Source organism: Podarcis liolepis (assembly GCF_965112155.1).
Source record: "Podarcis liolepis genome assembly, chromosome: 8".
NCBI classification, from domain to species: Eukaryota; Metazoa; Chordata; class Lepidosauria; order Squamata; family Lacertidae; genus Podarcis; species Podarcis liolepis.
The window spans coordinates 15658748-15677621 of NC_139560.1; the positions used below are offsets into that span (position 1 = coordinate 15658748).

General features: G+C 43.7%; 1 protein-coding gene and 2 long non-coding RNA genes across 3 annotated transcripts in view; 1 reads left to right on the forward strand and 2 right to left on the reverse strand.

The window, feature by feature from the left end:
• The window catches only part of LOC310713284, a 326468-nt gene that overhangs the window by 168306 nt on the left and 139288 nt on the right, over window positions 1–18874 (forward strand). The window lies entirely within an intron of this gene.
• MTBP (MDM2 binding protein) overlaps window positions 1–18874 on the reverse strand; it is a 31829-nt gene that overhangs the window by 2513 nt on the left and 10442 nt on the right. Inside the window, exons 11-20 of the mRNA XM_083516649.1 lie at window positions 17612–17729; window positions 16837–17010; window positions 15353–15463; window positions 12908–13066; window positions 10286–10373; window positions 10035–10169; window positions 7697–7792; window positions 2180–2440; window positions 1330–1579; window positions 186–299 (exon numbers count right to left, since the gene is read on the reverse strand). Of these exons, the coding sequence (XP_083372775.1) occupies window positions 186–299; window positions 1330–1579; window positions 2180–2440; window positions 7697–7792; window positions 10035–10169; window positions 10286–10373; window positions 12908–13066; window positions 15353–15463; window positions 16837–17010; window positions 17612–17729 (1506 nt within the window). The remainder of the gene's footprint in view (window positions 1–185; window positions 300–1329; window positions 1580–2179; window positions 2441–7696; window positions 7793–10034; window positions 10170–10285; window positions 10374–12907; window positions 13067–15352; window positions 15464–16836; window positions 17011–17611; window positions 17730–18874) is intronic.
• On the reverse strand, window positions 6004–6432 carry LOC310713250. Its single transcript, XR_014529147.1, has 2 exons — window positions 6401–6432; window positions 6004–6365 (listed from the first exon to the last, which is right to left on the reverse strand). It is a non-coding gene; the product is annotated as an uncharacterized lncRNA (long non-coding RNA).

Genomic DNA, 18874 nt, shown 5'->3' on the forward strand with positions numbered 1-18874 from the left:
TGGATGCGTGTGGGTGAGCGATTTCTGGCATTCCTCCCTAAAAAAAACCTCAACAACCCTGCATACCCCCCCCCCCAATCTTATACATGGAAAAGTACGGTATATCACACAGGCCACCCTTCCTTGTCAACATATCAAACCATAACACAATCACGCACTGTTCTGCGCATGCTGGAGAAAAGTACCTTTAGATAATACTTGGATATCTCAAACAGACGCTGGCTGCATGCTGCAAAGCATTTGTGATCTTCAGCAATGCCGTGCTCCTTGAGGGTTTTCGCCACCACCTCCTTCAGCATCTTGAAGAGAAGCATTGGCAGTGTATTGCACTTCTGAGGCCCAACACCCCACTTTCAAATCCACATTTCTTATCGGAGCAAAACCGTGCTACTAACGAAGGGGCCTGGGCCCCAGCATTTCTCAGCTCAGCCCTGCTATATAGTCAGTGCCTGCAGCATTTTCACAGGTAACACATCTAAGCGAAATTTAGGCTTACGATCTGCTCAGAAGGAAGCTGCAAAGATCAAAGCTGCCTGATGAATATAAACTGTACGTTGCATGTGGACACCTACACACATTTTGCTGCAATCGTATCTTTGCAGGCTTAGGTGCCAGACTAAAACATGATAGACGTCCCAGTGAAAGATGTAATTATGACGTGACCCCCTCATGCTAGAGCAAGTAACAAAACTTGTTCCGATTCTTTTTTTATTTGAACAAGCAAACAGATCACTTGTTTACCTACCTCACAGGAATATGAATAAAATATTCATATTGTCCTTTGAAGATGAAACACTAGCTGCTAGGCATTAAAAAAATAAAAAAAACCTATCACATACACACACAACATCCTTGTCTGGATTTTTATTTAGTTGTTGTTTTATCCTCCTTTAATATCTCCTCCCCCCCTTTGACTAATTACTTAAGCTGACAGTTCCCTGTACTGAAACTATTCTCCATCTAGGGATAAAATGGATATTGTCTTCTGTTGCCTAAGTGCATAAACAAGCATTTCCCAGAGCTTAAGAAACTGTGCACTAACTCTGTAATATGAACTATTTATAATGCGGTGCTATTATAACAAAACTAAAAAACACGTATCCTTGGGGCATGTGCAGAGTACGAGCAGAACTGAGTTTCTTGGCAACAGGAGCAGCATGGGAATTTGAAGAAGAGACTCAAAAGGCTGACCAAAGAGGATGGCAAGTAATTTGTTGTATTTATGGGTCTAACACACAAAGCTCAAATCTTCCCCCTGCCTTATTCAATCCAGGGACAGCAAAAGCAAAGACAGAACTTCATTTTTAGCTATCCGGAAAAGCTATTTACCCGTGTATGCTTCTGAGATCTCGATTCCCTTGTGGGCTTCGATGTTTCTGGCTTTCCCCCACACCTCTGGCTTGCTGAGCTGCTCTTTAGGGCAACTTTATGCATCCGACTGTGAGACTGTTTCACAGCTACTGAAGGCAGAGAGGCTGAAATCTCCTGGCATTGCCTTGTGACAACTCCTGATTGGCGACTCCCACTGCTTCCGCTTGCCTGGGACAAGAGAGAATCTGTACTTTCAGATTTCCGCAACCTAGAAAGAAGAGTGGAGGGAACAAAACAGATTTTAAGATTATTCTGTTCTGTGCGCAGCTCGATTTGTCATTAAAGCACCTCAAATCGTGTCAGACGCCAGCAATTAAAAATTATCCATCTGAACCAGGAGAGAAAACACAACACATTTCTTGCATCTTATCTTTCATCCAATCTGGCAGTGATTTATCTAAACAGAACCAGTTTGGTGGGGCGTGACCCTCACTCAGCATCTTGCATCACGCAGCCCTATGGAGCTTAAGCAAAAATGCCTTCGGGTCCTGTTTCAACATATTCAAAGCTAACGAAAGGTTATCGCACAGGAAAAATGAGGCAGGGAGGGAGGAATTAGCAAAAGAGGATTAAGATTATCTGAACATTATGCCACAGAAATCTCTTTGGAATGAAAAGAGAGCTGAATTTACACATACTCAAAATATCTCACTTTCTTTTTTCTAAAAAGAAGTGTAGCATATTACCACTAGCATAGCTGGGGTTGGGGGTGCACTGGGCAGCCACTTACCACTTGGGGGGGGGGGCAGTGCCTGCAGCACACCCGAGCCTGAATGCCTGAGCAGCTAGCTACACTGCTTCATATTACCTCTTGTTGGGATGAAAGCTGTCCAGGTCCTTTGATCTGCGTCTGGATGCCTCTGTTTGCAGCTCCCTCTGCAAAGATTCCCCATCGGGGACACTCCCGGGCTCTGACAAAACTGCAGGAGATGGCAGAGGGCTCAACGCACAGGGCACAGGACAGGACTCCTTTGTGCAGGTAGTCTGCGTTTCGTAACGGATAAGGCGAGTCTGAAGTTCAGCAAACGCCACGTCTCTCTCCAAAGCTCTCCTGTTGTCCAGGCAGTATCTAAAGCAAAACATGAAACAGCTTCAGAAGCCTGAGAGGAGCACTGAAGAAGAACGGAGGTGTTTTCCTAATTAAGGGATAACTTAGTACCCCTTGTTTACGTTTCAGTATGAGAATGTCTGCCCTTATTTGAATTGCTAGTGAACCTCTGAAAAGGTCCTCCTGCAGTCTGCTATGATATGGGGTAAAAACCAACCTCATGGATCAAACCGCCTTCCACCTTAGTTTCAGAGTACCACACCTCAACCCACAATTCACTGGCATCAAAGAGAATGCTATTTGTATATCCTATGCATGCTTACTCAGAAGTAGGTCCCACTAGGTTCAGTGGAGCTTACTTCCTAGTCAGTGGGTTTTGGATTCCAGCCTAAAAGAAGCAAAATGGTTTACAACTGTTCTCTTGCTCAGCATGTTTCCAGCAATGCTGTTACAAAGTTGTTGTTTTGCTGTGTTATTATGAAATTGTTTTTGTAGTGTTTGTTTGAAATGCACCCCGGTTTCTTCGTTGTAAGCTGCTTTGAGCATGGTGCGTGTGTGTATCCAGCATACAAATAAAATGAAGGAATGGATATTCCATCTATCCGATAATCCCCCGCTTGAACCCGTATCTGCCATGAATGAACTCATTAGATGGCCTTATGCAAGCCTCTGTCTCTTGGCCTCAGTCCTCCCCATCTGTAAAATGGGGGATAGTAATGACAGATCCTGAAGCTGAGTCTCCAATACTTTGGCCACCTCATGAGAAGAGAAGACTCCCTGGAAAAAACCCTGATGTTGGGAAAGATGGAGGGCACAAGGAGAAGGGGACGGCAGAGGACGAGATGGTTGGACAGTGTTCTCAAAGCTACCAGCATGAGTTTGACCAAACTGCGGGAGGCAGTGGAAGACAGGAGTGCCTGGTGTGCTCTGGTCCATGGGGTCACGAAGAGTCAGACACGACTAAACGACAACAACAATGACTTGCCTTAACAGTGATGCTGCAAGGCTTACAGGTAGCTATTCGTAAATGTTTCGCATGCACTATACAAAAGTATTATTAAGTATTATCCCTCAGAGGATTGTTTTAAAGACTCACTCAGATGAGGAGATGGCATGTGTGTGATGACAGCTACTGTGGAGTCCCATACTGAGGCGAAAGAAGGTCCTTCTACAAATATTTGCTGCCAACAGGCATGGATGAATCAAACTCAGAGCACAAAGCAATCTCAAATATAGCAATCAATGGAGCACATCCACATATGGATTAGAAGAGTCTTGCTGGTTTAGACAAGTGGCAAGCATTCTGAGTCCAAAAATTACCGACCAGATGCCTCCAAGAAGTGCACAAATAAGACCCAATGGCAATAACCATTCTCTGATCATTTGTTCTCTCAACAGGGAGGTTCAATTTGGCCATTACGCCTAAAAGCATATACTTTCCACTTTAGCAGATAAGATGGGTGGGATTGGCTTGCCTGACAATTCAATCAACATGGAGGCACATGGCTATTATAATTATCTGAGCACCAGTACATAGCACTTCCACCAGACTGTCAGGACAAATCAAGTCATTTTCTGTTACCAAGATAATATTGTCATACTTAGCCTGAAGTCTATTCCCTCCTCTAAAAAGAGAGTTTTTAATCAACGTAAGTAATGAATTCAATTTTGCCACTAGAAACAAGCTCATTATCTGATAAGACAAAAAAACTTCTTGCTTATCCATTTCATGGTATTTTGAGTTTCCTTGTTTGTATTCTGAGTTAAGCTTTGCTGCCCATTCTACCGAGCTGACATATTAATTTATCCTGAGTAATGCTGTCACTTTGCTCACTCTTTTTATGGCAACATCTTCCTCTCCTTCTCTCCCCCCCCCCCCCACAATCCAGCTGTGTCTGATCATTCATGACAATGGGAAAATGTTATGCAAATTGGTTTTGATCAGGCGCAGCACCAAAGAAACGTTAAAAAAAATCAAGAAATTCCAAACTGCCTTTTTTTTTGTACACAGCCCCACTAAAATGTTTGGGTGCTAATAAGCATTCCACAATCTGCTGAAGATGGTATTTGGCTCTCCTCCCACCCTATACCAGCCACGATGCACTTTGCACCTCTGGTTCTTGTCGCTAAATTGTCAATACCACTGCCATCATAGAACACTAAATAGTAAAATTAAATGGATTTCAAAAAGTAATGGAAAAACAGCTGGCATTCCTTTCCAAAATACACACACACACACACACACACACACACACAGGCAGACACAGAGAGAGAAAATGCTACAAGTCCCAGCACCAAATAATAATAATAATAATAATAATAATAATAATAATATATTTATACCCCGCCCATCTGGCTGGGTTTCCCCATCCACTCTGGGCAGCTTCCAACAAAATATTAAAAACACAATAAAACCAAATATTAAAAATTTCCCTCAACGGGGCTGCCTTCAGATGTCTTCTAAAAGTCAGATAGTTGTTTATTTCCTTGACATCTGCTGAGAGGGCATTCCACAGGGCGGGTGCCACTACCGAGAAGGCCCTCTGCCTGGTTCCCTGTAGCTTCACTTCTCATAGTGAGGGAACCGCCAGAAGGCCCTCAGTGCTGGACCTCAGTGTCCAGGCTGAACGATGGGGGTGAAGACACTCCCTTCAGGTATACTGGGTGTAATCCAAAAGGATTACAATCCCTATTGAACTCTGGAACGGATACAGTGCCCTGGGATGAACATCCAAAAGCAAAACATTTGACCAGCAACAGTCAATGCAGCGACGCCCAATTGTTGTCGACTATAGCTCCCACTGGGAATTGTAGTTCACAATTCCTGGAGGGCACCAAGATTGACTACTCCTGAATCTGATTTTAGGTCTCATCATGCAAATAAAATAGAAGAGGGCAGGTAACCACCTAATGCCATGGGCTCTGCACAGCTACAGTGCCATGGAAGTCTATTTGGATTTATGGAGGATACGGTTTGTTGCTTACCCCAAACTGCCTCTTTCATTTGTATTCAGCTACTGAAAAGAGCTTCTGTAAGAAACTAATGCTGCTTCTCAGTATGCACGTTGCGCTTCCCAACCCTTCAAAGTGTTTAACGATCAATGACAACCACCAACTTAGTCCATGAAAGCTTGGGGAAAGTCCTTTGAAGTAGATACTAAACCGTCTGAAGCAGCCTGTTCTACTTAATTCTTCCTCTATTTCATACTTCAATAAGGCAGGCAATCATCACAACAGACCAACTTCTCCAGGACAAAGGGATTAAGGACTAAACTTCGCCCATTCGTACTCAGACTTCTCGGGTAAGATGGGCATTTCGCAGGGAGAAGAGCAGAAACACCCTGGCTCTAATAAGACGTTCTTGGAATGTTCCACCGCTGCTACTATGCATTGGGCATTCTTGAGATTTACCTTCATCCTCACAGTGGAAACTAAAACAAGCACAGGGCACTGTGGGATTCCCAGAAAGGAATCCACTTTGGACATTCTTGTGCCATACTGGATACCTAGTGAGCAGTCCGATACATCAGAGCATTTTCCACTAGTAAGTTAGAGCCATATTCTTCTCCCCACCACCACCCTCTAAATTTTTATTGGAATTTTATTTACAACATAACATAAGCCCCCCACCCCCCCAATACACAAACCCACCCTCATTAAACGTGAACGTAACATACAAGGGAGCATAACATACAACAATACAAACAACCAAATAAAAGACTTCCTTTATCCTGTATCTGGCCTCCTTATTTACATCTTATAAACTGTTTCCTTTATGAATAATTATTAAGATTTTTCTAATTATAACTTAAATATCCGCAAAGTCTCCTGCAGACATTAATCGAAACAAGTCCAGGTGTGTAATTTTAGGGCACTGTTTTGTGAAGTATTCTCTGCATTTCCCCCATGCTTTTTGAAACTCTTGTCTAGTGTGATCTCTAATTGCCTCTCTTAATCTAGCCAGTTCAATATACTCTTAACAGTCTGAGTTAGAGCCATCTTCATGTCAAATACAGTGGTGCCTCGCAAGACCAAATTAATCCGTTCCGCGAGTCTCTTCGTCTAGCGGTTTTTTCGTCTTGCGAAGCAACCCTATTAGCGGCTTAGCGGATTAGCGCTATTAGTAGTTTAGCGGCTATTAAAGGCTTAGCTGCTAAAAGGCTATTAAAGGCTTAGCGGCTTAGAAAAAAGGGGGGGAGCGGAAAAAAATTCTCAAGACTCGCAAGACATTTTCATCTTGCGAAGCAAGCCCATAGGGAAATTCGTCCTGCGAAGCGCATTGAAAAACGGAAAACCCTTTCGTCTAGCGGGTTTTCCGTCTTGCGAGGCATTCGTCTTGCGGGGCACCACTGTAGGGTACACTACACTAGACTCTATGACACCCACTGTGATAAAACTATCAGAGAGCTTTTTCTAGTGTAGAGAACATGGTCAACCTGCTACCTTGGTACCCTCGGGTTAAGTACTTAATTCGTTCTGGAGGTCCATTCTTAACCTGAAACTGTTCTTAACCTGAAGCATCACTTTAGCTAATGGGGCCTCCCACTGCCACCGCGCCGCCGGAGCACGATTTCTGTTCTGATCCTGAAACAAAGTTCTTAACCCGAGGTACTATTTCTGGGTTAGTGGAGTCTGTAACCCAAAGCGTATGTAACCTGAAGCATATGTAACCCGAGGTACCACTGTACTTCTATAGAAAATGGTGGTTGCTCCTCTGTTATCTGATAGGGGCCCTGTTTCCAAGCATGGAATGATTCAAAAACGCCAGAAGCCCAGGACAGCTGTGCTTCCCATTGCAGGATCCAGATGTAGCATAAATACACAGCAGCCTCTGTGAGTATGCAGAGCTGCTGTTAGAGAAGATGTGCGTGGAGCCTCAGCCCATCACTGGGCTCAATATCCTTTAATGTAGGCACCACAGCATATATTCTCTGTTCCAAGGCCTCCTCTGCTGTCTACCTCCCATCCTGGCATAATAGAACCGCAGACTTAATTCATGGGCTGTCAGCAATTTTCCTTATTGCTTTGATTTGAAAGTGAAAAGTTACTGTCATAACATCTTAAGCACCCATTACCATAAAAACGTATAACTATTCAAATCAAAGGCATAACACTTTCATTCCAGACAATTAATTATTGCAAGATGCTAGCAAATTCAAATGATGCTTCCCCTCGCATAATAATAAGCCCAAATGTGAAGTGTGTGTGTGTATGTACATTGGATATACACTGAGTAAGAGGACCGAGTTCACATCACTCACTTATAAAGGAACTTACTCGAGGCCGTGATAATGGCAGCCAGCAGCCTTTTCAAAGGGCAAGCTTCTGAGTTTTCGAGGAGTCAGCTCTGGCGTCAGAAGGAAAGTATTTTCACTGAACAGGGTGGGGAGGGAAAAAGAATTGATTTTAATTTGCAGCTATGGCTTATTTATAGAATGGAGGATAACTTTTTTTACAGGAAGAACAGCAACTGTCTGCCACATTGGCACCATATTATTAAAATTACTCTGGCACAGTTAAACCTCAATTCATAGTATGCAACAGGGATGGGGAACCTACTGCCCGTGGTCCAATCTTGGCCCGTGAGGCCTTTTCCCCAAACCACACCCACCTTTCAACCGGTGGGTGTCACTTATGCTGTCAGCTAGCGGGCGGGAAGGTGGGGTTCAATTCTGCATTGGTCCTGGGTGCCTGGCTCACAGCAGGCAACAGGCATGCGCAGCTAAAGTAGGAGGAGTTAACACCCAATTGACAGCTGACAAGCCAGGGTTTAATCCTGCTCAGTTTAGCTGTGCACACCTGTTCCCAGCAGAAAATAACAATAATAATAATAATTTATTATTTATACCCCACCCATCTGGCTGAGTTTCCCCAGCCACTCTGCGCGGCTCCCAATCAAATGTTAAAAACAGTACAGCATTAAATATTAAAAGCTTCCCTAAACAGGCATGTGCAGCCAAACAAAGAAAGAAACGCCCTTTCTGCCCCCAACTATAGGCTATTTGAGAGAAAAGAGACTTCCTCACCACACCCCATGCCACCCAAGCCAATGCTTGGAAAAAAACTTAGAGCTTGCAAAGTGCTTGTTTCTGCACTCGCTCTGGGAAAGAGCGCAGAAATAAGAATACTTTACAGGCTTTCTTGGGCTATGTGTGCCTATTTCCAGCAGGGAACAAGTGTGCACAATGCAGCAGGATAAGAATAAGAATTTATTATTTGTACCCTGCCCATCTGGCTGGGTTTCCCCAGCCGCTCAGGGCGGCTTCCAACAAAGATTTAAAATACATTAGAATGCCACACATTAAAAACTTCCCTGAACAGGGCTGCCTTCTGATGTCTTCTAAATGTCAGGTAGTTGTTTATCTCTTTGACCTCTGGTGGGAGGGCGTTCCACAGGGTGGGCGCCACCACCGAAAAGGCCCTCTGCCTGATTCCCTGTAGCTTTGCTTCTCACAGTGAGGGAACTGCCAGAAGGCCCTCGGCACTGGACCTCAGCATCCAGGCAGAACGATGGGGGTGGAGACGCTCCGTCGGGTATACTGGGCCGAGGCCGTTTAGGGCTTTAAAGGTCAACACCAACACTTTGAATTGTGCTCGGAAATGTACTGGGAGCCAATGTAGGTCTTTCAAGACCGGTGTTATGTGGTCTCGGCGGCCGCCCCCAGTCACCAGTCTAGCTGCCGCATTCTGGATTAGTTGTAGTTTCCGGGCCACCTTCAAAGGTAGCCCCACATAGACCGCATTGCAGTAGTCCAAGCAGGAGGTAACTACAGCATGCACCACTCTGGCGAGACAGTCCACGGACAGGTAGGGTCTCAGCCCGTGTACCAGGTGGAGCAGGCAGACAGCTGCCCTGGATACAGAATTGACCTGCGCCTCCATGGACAGCTGTGAGTCCAAAATGACTCCCAGGCTGCGCACCTGATCCTTCAGGGGCACAGTTACCCCATTCAGGACCAGGGAGTCCTCCACACCAGCCTGCCCCTTCCCCCAAGAACAGTACTTCTGTCTTGTCAGGATTCAACCTGCTGGAAACCTGACAAACAGCTGGGTGAAATCCTGCTCAGTTTGGCTGTGTGCACTTGTTCCCAGCAGAAAGCAGGCAAGCACAGCCTGTAAAATGCAGGCTTCATATTCCCTGCTCCCTTCAGGGGGAGGGGAGGGGAAAAAAATGATTTGCCAGCCCTACGCTGAGCACTTCCGAACTGCAATGCCCCTTGCGCTGCAGTTCTCAAGAGCCTGACGGGCAGCTGGCATGTGGGTACCCCACGCAAGGGATTTTGACAAATGGTTGGGGCAACCCAACTCTCAAATGATGCCAGGTGATTGACAGGTGGGCAGCCCCACCCACCCGTCAAACTTGCGCCCCCCCCCCAACCCAATCCTGATAAGGAAATGGTCTATGGAGCTGAAAAGATTCCTCATCCCTGTCCCATTATTGATTTTGCAGGTGTGGTGCACACCTTCAGCGGCGGAGAAATTACTATTAGGCACCTGAAGGAGGTATTAGAAAAAACATCTCACATAGATTCCAAAAGGCAAGCCCAACCTTCAGGATTACCATCTTAAAGAATGAACTATTTAATAGTGCGCTGTGTGCCTAACAAGGCCTTACCTTTTTTGAATGTGTAAAGGCTGCAGATCCCCAATGGGCAGGCCTTCTGGGGTGAAATACTTCAGCAGCTCTTTGGCATCAAGTGATATCGCAGGGCCCTTTTGGCCTTCTTTACGGGCAAGTAATTCCGAAACCCTGGCGAGGGAAACAAAACAGATGAATAAAAATCACTAACTACACCGACAGCTGGTGCTGACTAGGTAGTGCGGTTTACAAAAAAACTGCCAACATTTAAGCCATGTTAATGTTACCTCGCTTTTTGTTTAATTTTTTCAGTGCTTTCCAAGTTCTGCAGGACGTTTCTTTCTGGCCACTGCAAAGGATTTGAATCTTTCAACTCTAAATGTGAGACGTTGGAGGTGGGGCAAAGGGAGGGGGGAGGAGGAATAAAGTCAAAACAATACCATAACTCACTGAAAAATCTAGATGTAGCAGAGAATCTACCAGCTTCCCATTATACCTCATGGGACTCATGTATAACTCAAAAGTTTTCATTTTTCTAAGCTTTTTGTACAGATTCTACAACACCTGTGGCAACCACTGCCTACACCATTATAATGAATCCTATTAGCTCTGACTGTACTTTGCAGCATCAACAAAAGCAAACAGCTGGAATGATCAACGAAGAGCATTAGAACATAGCAAGATCAGAAAGCATCTTAAAATATTAACTTTTCTCTAAAACATGTGCTGTGCCTTTTGCTTTATGCATTTTGTACAGTGGTACCTCGGTACAGTGGTACCTGCCAACCTAGCAGTTCAAAAGCACGTCAAAGTGCAAGTAGATAAATAGGTACCGCTCCGGTGGGAAGGTAAACGGCATTTCCGTGTACTGCCCTGCTTTGCCAGAAGTGGCTTAATCATGCTGGCCACCTGACCCGGAAGCTGTATGCCAGCTCCCTCAGCCAATAAAGCGAGATGAGCGCCGCAACCCCAGAGTTGGCCACGACTGGACCTAATGGTCAGGGGTCCCTTTACCTTTACCTCGGGTTACAGACGCTTCAGGTTACAGACTCCGCTAACCCAGAAATAGTATCTCGGGTACTTTGCTTCAGGATGAGAACAGAAATCGTGCTCTGGTGGCGTGGCAGCAGCAGGAGGCCCCATTAGCTAAAGTGGTGCTTCAGGTTAAGAACAGTTTCAGGTTAAAAACGGACCTCCGGAACGAATGAAGTACTTAACCCGAGGTACCACTGTACTTGAATGTCGATCTTAAGTTCTGCCCAACCGACTGGAATAATGGGATTCAAACAAACAAACAAATCAACCGAACACCACTTTTTTGGTAACTCATTAAAAAGGCACACTTTTCCCCCCCTCATGACTGGTCTGGAAGACTTTCATTGCACCTCTTTCTTGGAATTAAGCCGCTTATTTCCCCCCATTCCCTCTGTGTTTGTGTACTGTGTGTGCGCCCCATGAGTGTGTGCACATGCTGGCGCCCAGCCCTCAAGAAAGGTGGTGAACCCTCAATGTGGCCTTCAAGGCGGGAGAAGTCAGCCACTGCATCCTATATCTCTGCGTTTCTAGTGCCAGATTAAGGCACACTTGTTCTCCCAGGCTGTTGGAGGAATCTGATTTGATTGGTTAAGGCCTGCTGCTTCAATTTTGCTGGCATTGTACAGTGGTGCCCCGCAAGACGAATGCCTCGCAAGACGGAAAACTCGCTAGACGAAAGAGTTTTCCGTTTTGGAGGTGCTTCACAAAACGAATCTCCTATGGGCTTGCTTCGCAAGACAAAAATGTCTTGCGAGTTCCTGCGGGGTTTTTTTCCTCCCCCCCCCTTTTCTAAGCCGCTAAGACGCTTATCAGCTGATCCGATAAGCTGATAAGCCGCTAAAAGCCGCTAATAGCGCTAATAACACTAATCCTCTACTCCGTCAATTGGCTTGCTTCGCAAGACGAAAAAACCACTAGACGAAGAGAATCACGGAACGGATTCTTTTCTTCTTGCGAGGCACCACTGTACCCGGGTGTTGATGGCCATACCCTTTAACATTTTTGGTGGTTGTTATAGTGGTCGTTTTAACTTTGTAATCCATGTTTTATTGCTTTTAGGCTGTTTTACATGACACAATTGTAAACCACGCTAAGAGCTTGATTTGAAGGAGTGTGGTTCAAAAGTTGGATGAATAATAATATTAAAAAGCCAAGATACAAACAAGCTGCTTTTACTCGCTTCACTCCAGCCAAGCCAAGAAAGCTGCCGTTTACTGCAGCTTCCTGTTACATCTGAAGAGGGAAAATATGATTAGTGGCTTCTAAACAAGCCAGGATATTAAATCAGCTTTAAAAAAAAATTTGAAGTCAATGTTAAATCACATCTTCACATTCTGGCTTGCTTAGTTCTCCAGTTTTTGCTGCTCTCTAGCTTGTTCCGCTGCTCTCGCCAAGGAAGGAGCACACTCACTGATGTCCTTAAGGGAAAGAATGTCATGATTGATAGGTACAGTCGTACCTTGGTTTTCGGGCAGCTTAGTTCTTGAATGTTTTGACTCCTGCAAACCCAGGAGTGAGTGTTCCAGTTTGTGAACATTCTTTAGGAACCTGAACGTCCGACGAGGCTTCCGCAGCTTCTGATTGGCTACAGGAGCTTCCTGTAGCCAATCAGAAGCCGCGTTTTGGTTTCCGAATGTTTTGGAAGTCGAACGGAAGGTACGACTGTGCACATATTGAGGATGATGATGATGATTTATTACCTGCTCTTCACCCTAAGGTCCCAGAGTGGGTTGCAACATTGAAACACAATATTAAAAACAGCTTAAAACAACTGACAATCACAGAAATCAGGTGGGTCCTAAAATATACACCTCAAGTATCAAAAGCCAGCATTTTCCCAAGTGATAATAACTATGCAGCCAAATTATGCCTACCACAAGCTGTACCCTGGACTTTGGCTTTGACAGGGGCTACAGGACGATTTAGCTGGCTGGTGCTCCACAACTCTAAATAATGTTCTCTGGTACATGTCAGCAGGGTTTTCAGTTCGTTGCTTGAAACCACCGGGAGCTGTCTGGCAGATTCCTGCCTTTCTGCAATAGAGAACACAAAAACTCAGCTTTTCTTCTTCTTTGGTTACTGACATGGTACTCTCAACGCGAGGTATATAGTGATGTTAATCAATAACAATTTACTAAAGTAACAACATCACCTCTGACCGAATGTTGCTGCCAAGAAAAGAAAGAAAAGCAATCTGGAGGCAAATGTGAATCACCTTTACAAAAAGCTACCTAGGAAAAAATATGCATTTGTTCCAGTAATCTCTTCTCATTTGCAGCCAATAACAACAATAAATGTTTGTCGTTTCTAGCAGACAATTAATAATGCACTTTCCTCCAAGGTATTCTTTTAATTAAATAAAGTCTTCATGATTCACTGAACTAGATTAAGACAAGCAGTGATTCCAGTGTAGCATGGAAATCAGAAGGAACCAGTCAAGAACGAATTGTCAAGCAATACGGATAGAATTCCCATCTCTCAGTTGTCACAAACCTCAACAGTATAATCTACATAACATGCAAACCGTTCACTAATTCAGCAAATGAGGCATATTAATTCATGAATTTTGTGTCTACTTCCAACAGTCGCCACAAGAAGTTTGGGAAGGAGTAGTGGGAAGTGTTGTTGTTTTTTAACTCAGCCATTTGCTAACGCTTAGCTATTTGCACTGGGACGCAAGTGGCGCTGTGGGTTAAACCACAGAGCCTAGGACTTGCTGATCAGAAGGTCGGCAGTTCGAATCCCAGTGACAGGGTGAGCTTCCGTTGATTGGTCCCTGCTCCTGCCAACCTAGCAGTTGGAAAGCTCCTCAAAGTGCAAGTAGATAAATAGGTACCGCTCCGGTGGGAAGGTAAATGGTGTTTCCGTGTGCTGCTCTGGTTCGCCAGAAGCGGCTTAGTCATGCTGGCCACATGACCCAGAAGCTGTATGCCAGCTCCCTCGGCCAATAAAGCGAGATGAGCGCCGCAAGCCCAGAGTCGGCCATGACTGGACCTAATGGTCAGGGGGTCCCCTTACCTTTAGCTATCTATCAATTCACCAAAGCATGCAGGAAACATTTGTTGTTTAGTCGTTTAGTCGTGTCCGACTCTTCGTGACCCCATGGACCAGAGCACGCCAGGCACTTCTGTCCTCCACTGCCTCCCGCAGTTTGATCAAACTCATGCTAGTAGCTTCAAGAACACCATCCAACCATCTCATTCTCTGTCGTCCCCTTCTCCTTGTGCCCTCCATCTTTCCCAACATCAGGGTCTTTTCCAGGGAGTCTTCTCATAGCTGGTGGCTATAGTCTCACCCTGCTTCTGCTGTTCCTGTAGTTGAAGGCTATGGGACAGCTCCCCACATATGCTTAAAAAAGAGGTTGCAGGGGGTGCTCCTTTTTCCAAGGCCTCACCTGGAGCTTTTGTCAAATGGGTACCAATAACAAAATATCCTCCCTTAGCGCTTGTTGTTCAGAAGAAAATGGAAGGTGCTTGTAGTCAGCCGAAGTAAGATTCAGGCAGCATTTTTTATTTATTTGGAAATACCCACATTGATCTTAGTGGGGTTCATTGGAACATACTCCTAAGTAAGGCTGTATAGGATTGCAGCCTTAAAGCCAATCTTAACGAGGTTCACACAGATTGAGAAGAAAGCCAATGGTCCCAATGGGATTGAATTACAAGTACAGCTGTACAGAGGCATTTATTTCCTTGACTGGAATCAATCCATGAGGTAGGGAGAAGAATGGCAGCTCTGCCTCCCCTAGTGTCCCCCCTCCCAGGAGCTAGGTTACAATCTGAAGTGAGCCTGTTCTGATCATTTACACTCCTCTCACTGTGTAGAGCACTGGGTTCATGACTAGCCCTGTTTTCTATTTGTTGCTTGCTAAATGTTTTTATTTAATCTTCGTATTACGTTAGCTCCAATAAGGAAGTGATTACTTCAACAATATACAACAAGCCACTTATCCTGGTGTTCCTACAGACTACTTGTGCCCTGTTGAAACGACAAAATCTCTACTGGGTATTTGGTTTTCGTTTTGAACTTTCATCGCACCCTCCGATTCATCTATCTGCCCTGCAAGCAGGCAAAGACTCCCCTGCCCTCAAAAAAACAAAACAGAATATGTGATTTGAAGTAATTCGGGGATGACGGGACCAATTATCCTAAGCCTGGTTTGAGTTACCTGATGTGCAGTTGTAATTTTTCTTAATGACAACGCTTTTAAACAATATTTGAACTTACGAGCTTCTCCAGGGCTTATAAATGTAAATAGTGTCAAATTAAACTCCAAAGTAAGATAAATGTGGTTTATATCCGTTCTCCCTGTTACTCACTCCGGCAGTGATTCAAAGCCAATGCTTGGGCACGAGCCAATTTCTTCTCTCTCTGTAAAATCTGTTCTCCGCAGAAATGTGGGAGAGATCTGATGAATTCTTCAAACAAACCTGTGTTGATAGGGAAGGGGCAGGGAGATGAGAGGTGTTCTTAAAAAATGCTGATCAAATTAGAATCCTAGAATCACATGAGAATCATAGAATTGTGGAGTTGGAAGGGACCCCCCAGGGTCATCTAGTCCAACCCCCTGCAATGCGGGAATCTCACCTAAAGCATCTTGGGCAGATAACCACCAAACCTTTGCTTTCAAAACCTCCAAGGAAGAAGCGTTCACAAACTCCCGAGGGAGTCTGTTCCACTGTCAAACAGCTCTGACTGTCAGAAAGTTCTTCCTGATGTTTAGCCAGCATCTCTTTTCTTGCAACTTATTGATTGGTACAGGTCCTAGCCCCCAGAGGAGGAGAAAACAAGCTTGTTCCACATTCCTTGTAGTAGCCCTTGACATATTTGAAAATGGCTATTATATCTCCTCCCAGTCTCCTCTTTACCAGGCTAAGCATTACAGTGGTACCTCGGGTTACAAATGCTTCAGGTTACAGACTCCGCTAACCCAGAAGTAGTACCTCGGGTTAAGAACTTTGCCCCAGGATGAGAATAGAAATGCACAGCGGCGGGAGGCCCCATAGCTAAAGTAGTACCTCAGGATAAGAACAGTTTCAGGTTAAGAACGGACCTCCAGAACGAATTAAGTTCTTAACCCAAGGTACCACTGTATATTGAATTATGAAATCTAACAATGCGACTGACAATGCTTAACAAGATGCCTAATAAGTACTACTATTAACATTCAATGACGTATTTCTATATTCAGACTGATCCCTTTCTATACCTGAAAAAGCCCCCCCCCCCCCAAATTGGGAATAATATGAATAGGATGCTTATTAGCAGCTTTCCGAAACTGTTTGATCCATCAACAAACACGGGAAAAGTCACCATTGTCCTGTCCAGCTCTAGCAAACCCCCTGCAATGTTCTAATTCTGAGACATATTTTGCTGGGAAAAGCAATAAAAGAAAACAACTAACCCCATCTTTGACAACCTGGTGCCTTCTGTTTGTTTTGGACCACAACTCCCACCAGGAGGGCTGCAGACTGGCAAAAGCTGCTCTAACCCGTGCAATTGTAATACATAGCAGTGTGTATAATAGCTATTCCAAGATCTGTCTCATCAAAGTCATTGAGAAAACACTCAGGAGAACAAGCCTGTACACAGATCTCATTCCCCGACTGAAAGAACTAATAGGCAAGCTCACAGGCTTGATTAGTTCTTAGACGTTAGAATTGGTTAAAATGATTAATATCCTTATTATCTTGGATCTAAGACTCCAAACACTGAATATATTAGATCTCTGTTTTTAAAAAGAAATTGGTGCAGTCCACATCTTGTTCTACTTGGAAGGAAAGTAATGCGCCATAATACTTACATGCTTCACTTTCTCCTGTCTTTGTGGTAAATTTTCCGGTTGTTTTTGCAAGAGTGAGTGATCCATTGATCTGACTGGCTGAATAGATCAATGTTGCTTTGCAACCTCCACGGCCGTTGCCTTGTACCAAGAAATAATAGTTGCAAGTTTCTCCTTTCAGTTCAACTTCTGGAACTAATTAGAACACAAGAAGTTGTGCAAGTAAAGGCTTCAGACCTTACTAAAGTAAACAGTAATTTGTTCAATAAACACATACAGAAAATCTAGAATAAATATTACTAAGTTATAGGTTTAGGATAGCCAGGGTTCCTCTAATAAGAGAAGTAAATACATTTGAACTTTCATTAATTAAAACACACACACACACACACACACACACACACACACAATTTCTTCATAAATTTAAAGAAAACCTGATAAATTATTCAGATTAATATATTTAGGCTGCAATGTTATATCCGCTGGCTAGGAAGCAAGCCCACTGAATACACTGGGGATTAGTCCTGAGTAAACACATATAAGGTTATGTTATTAGGTCATCCTAGTATGTGAGCTCTTATTTGTATACTTAAGGAAATAGAAGCATTTCTTTTTTTATACTGCTTTAAAAAAAGCTTCAAAAGAGGTATTCTTTTTATGCAAGGTTCATATACAATCCATAAAGATCTACCAAGAGTTTCAAGAGAAAAAAGAGCAATGGGGGGCAGGGGTAATGGAAAAAGTGGGCCAGCAGGACAGGGAAAGAGTGCAAATGTAGGAAAGAAAGACAACTTACCATTAATGAGTCTGGGTTTCTGGGCTATATATTCCTTCCATTTTTTTGAGCTCAGCTGCGCCGGTAAAGGAACCAACATGCTGCTTACTCTGCAAGGCAATAAAAATAAGGCTCCTACCTGCAGAAAAAGCATATGTACACTTTTCCATTACCACATAAACATCATAGGAGAAAGATTTTTAAAGGGTCAAGTAGTATGATTGATCTTTCAAGGACAGTTGAAACGATGACAAAAGAACGCTGCTCTACCACAAAAATGGGGGGGGGGACCATGGCTTCTCTAGTCACAAAAGAGTAACTTCGCTAATCCCTTCCTCCTGCGTTTGGGGGGGGGGGTCATGCAAACAGGTCACTTGTGTGAACATTGATCTGCACATGTTAAGATGGCTGCCATAATCCCTTACATGTTCTGAATCAAGTGAATTCAACAAGATCCAGACCAATAAATCTGCTTGATTCTTCCCCCCCCCTTTTTAAAAATATATCTTTAGTAATTTAAAACAAACACATTTATGAAAAACAGACGTACATACAAGTAAACAAACGTACAATCAAACAAATAACAGAAAAATCAAACAAACCACCACACTATAAAATATAAGAAGACTGATATAATTATCATCATATATACTCCTGGTATTGAACACAATTATAAAATTTATAGAAAAGAAATTTAAAACCGACTTCCAATTAATCTCACTGTACTTTGTCTATCCATTACTTATACTGCACAGTTACATATTTCTTATATAATTTCTTTTTACCTCCCTACAAACTTATATGTATACAATACAGAGGCCAACCAAAACAAAAAGTATATAAGGATTGGAGAATATTTAGAAAACTATGGAATAAAAGGAAACATCTTGCAGAATTAGACTGATCCCAGTATTGTATAAATCTGCTTGATTCTTGTTGCAAACTGCAGCCTCACTTTAGGGCACATATTACCCTGTATTTTGGATATGGAAGATACTGAACTTTTATGCCCATTTCTCTTTATTCCATGCATTTACAACCCTAGGCATATGGCTCGTAATTTAGAAACGATGTGCACTTTCCAGTAAAAACACTAAACTACTGTTGAGTATTATCTGAGCGAGCCTAAAGGAGCCATGGGCTCATTGCGCTCTCTCTCTCTCACCTCTGCTATAGCTGTGAGAAGTGGGGAAGCTTTCATTTTCACTTTTAAACGAAACCAGAGCAACCCATTGTAACTGAATTCATGGAAACCATGGTTAAACTACAGTTCATTTAACCATG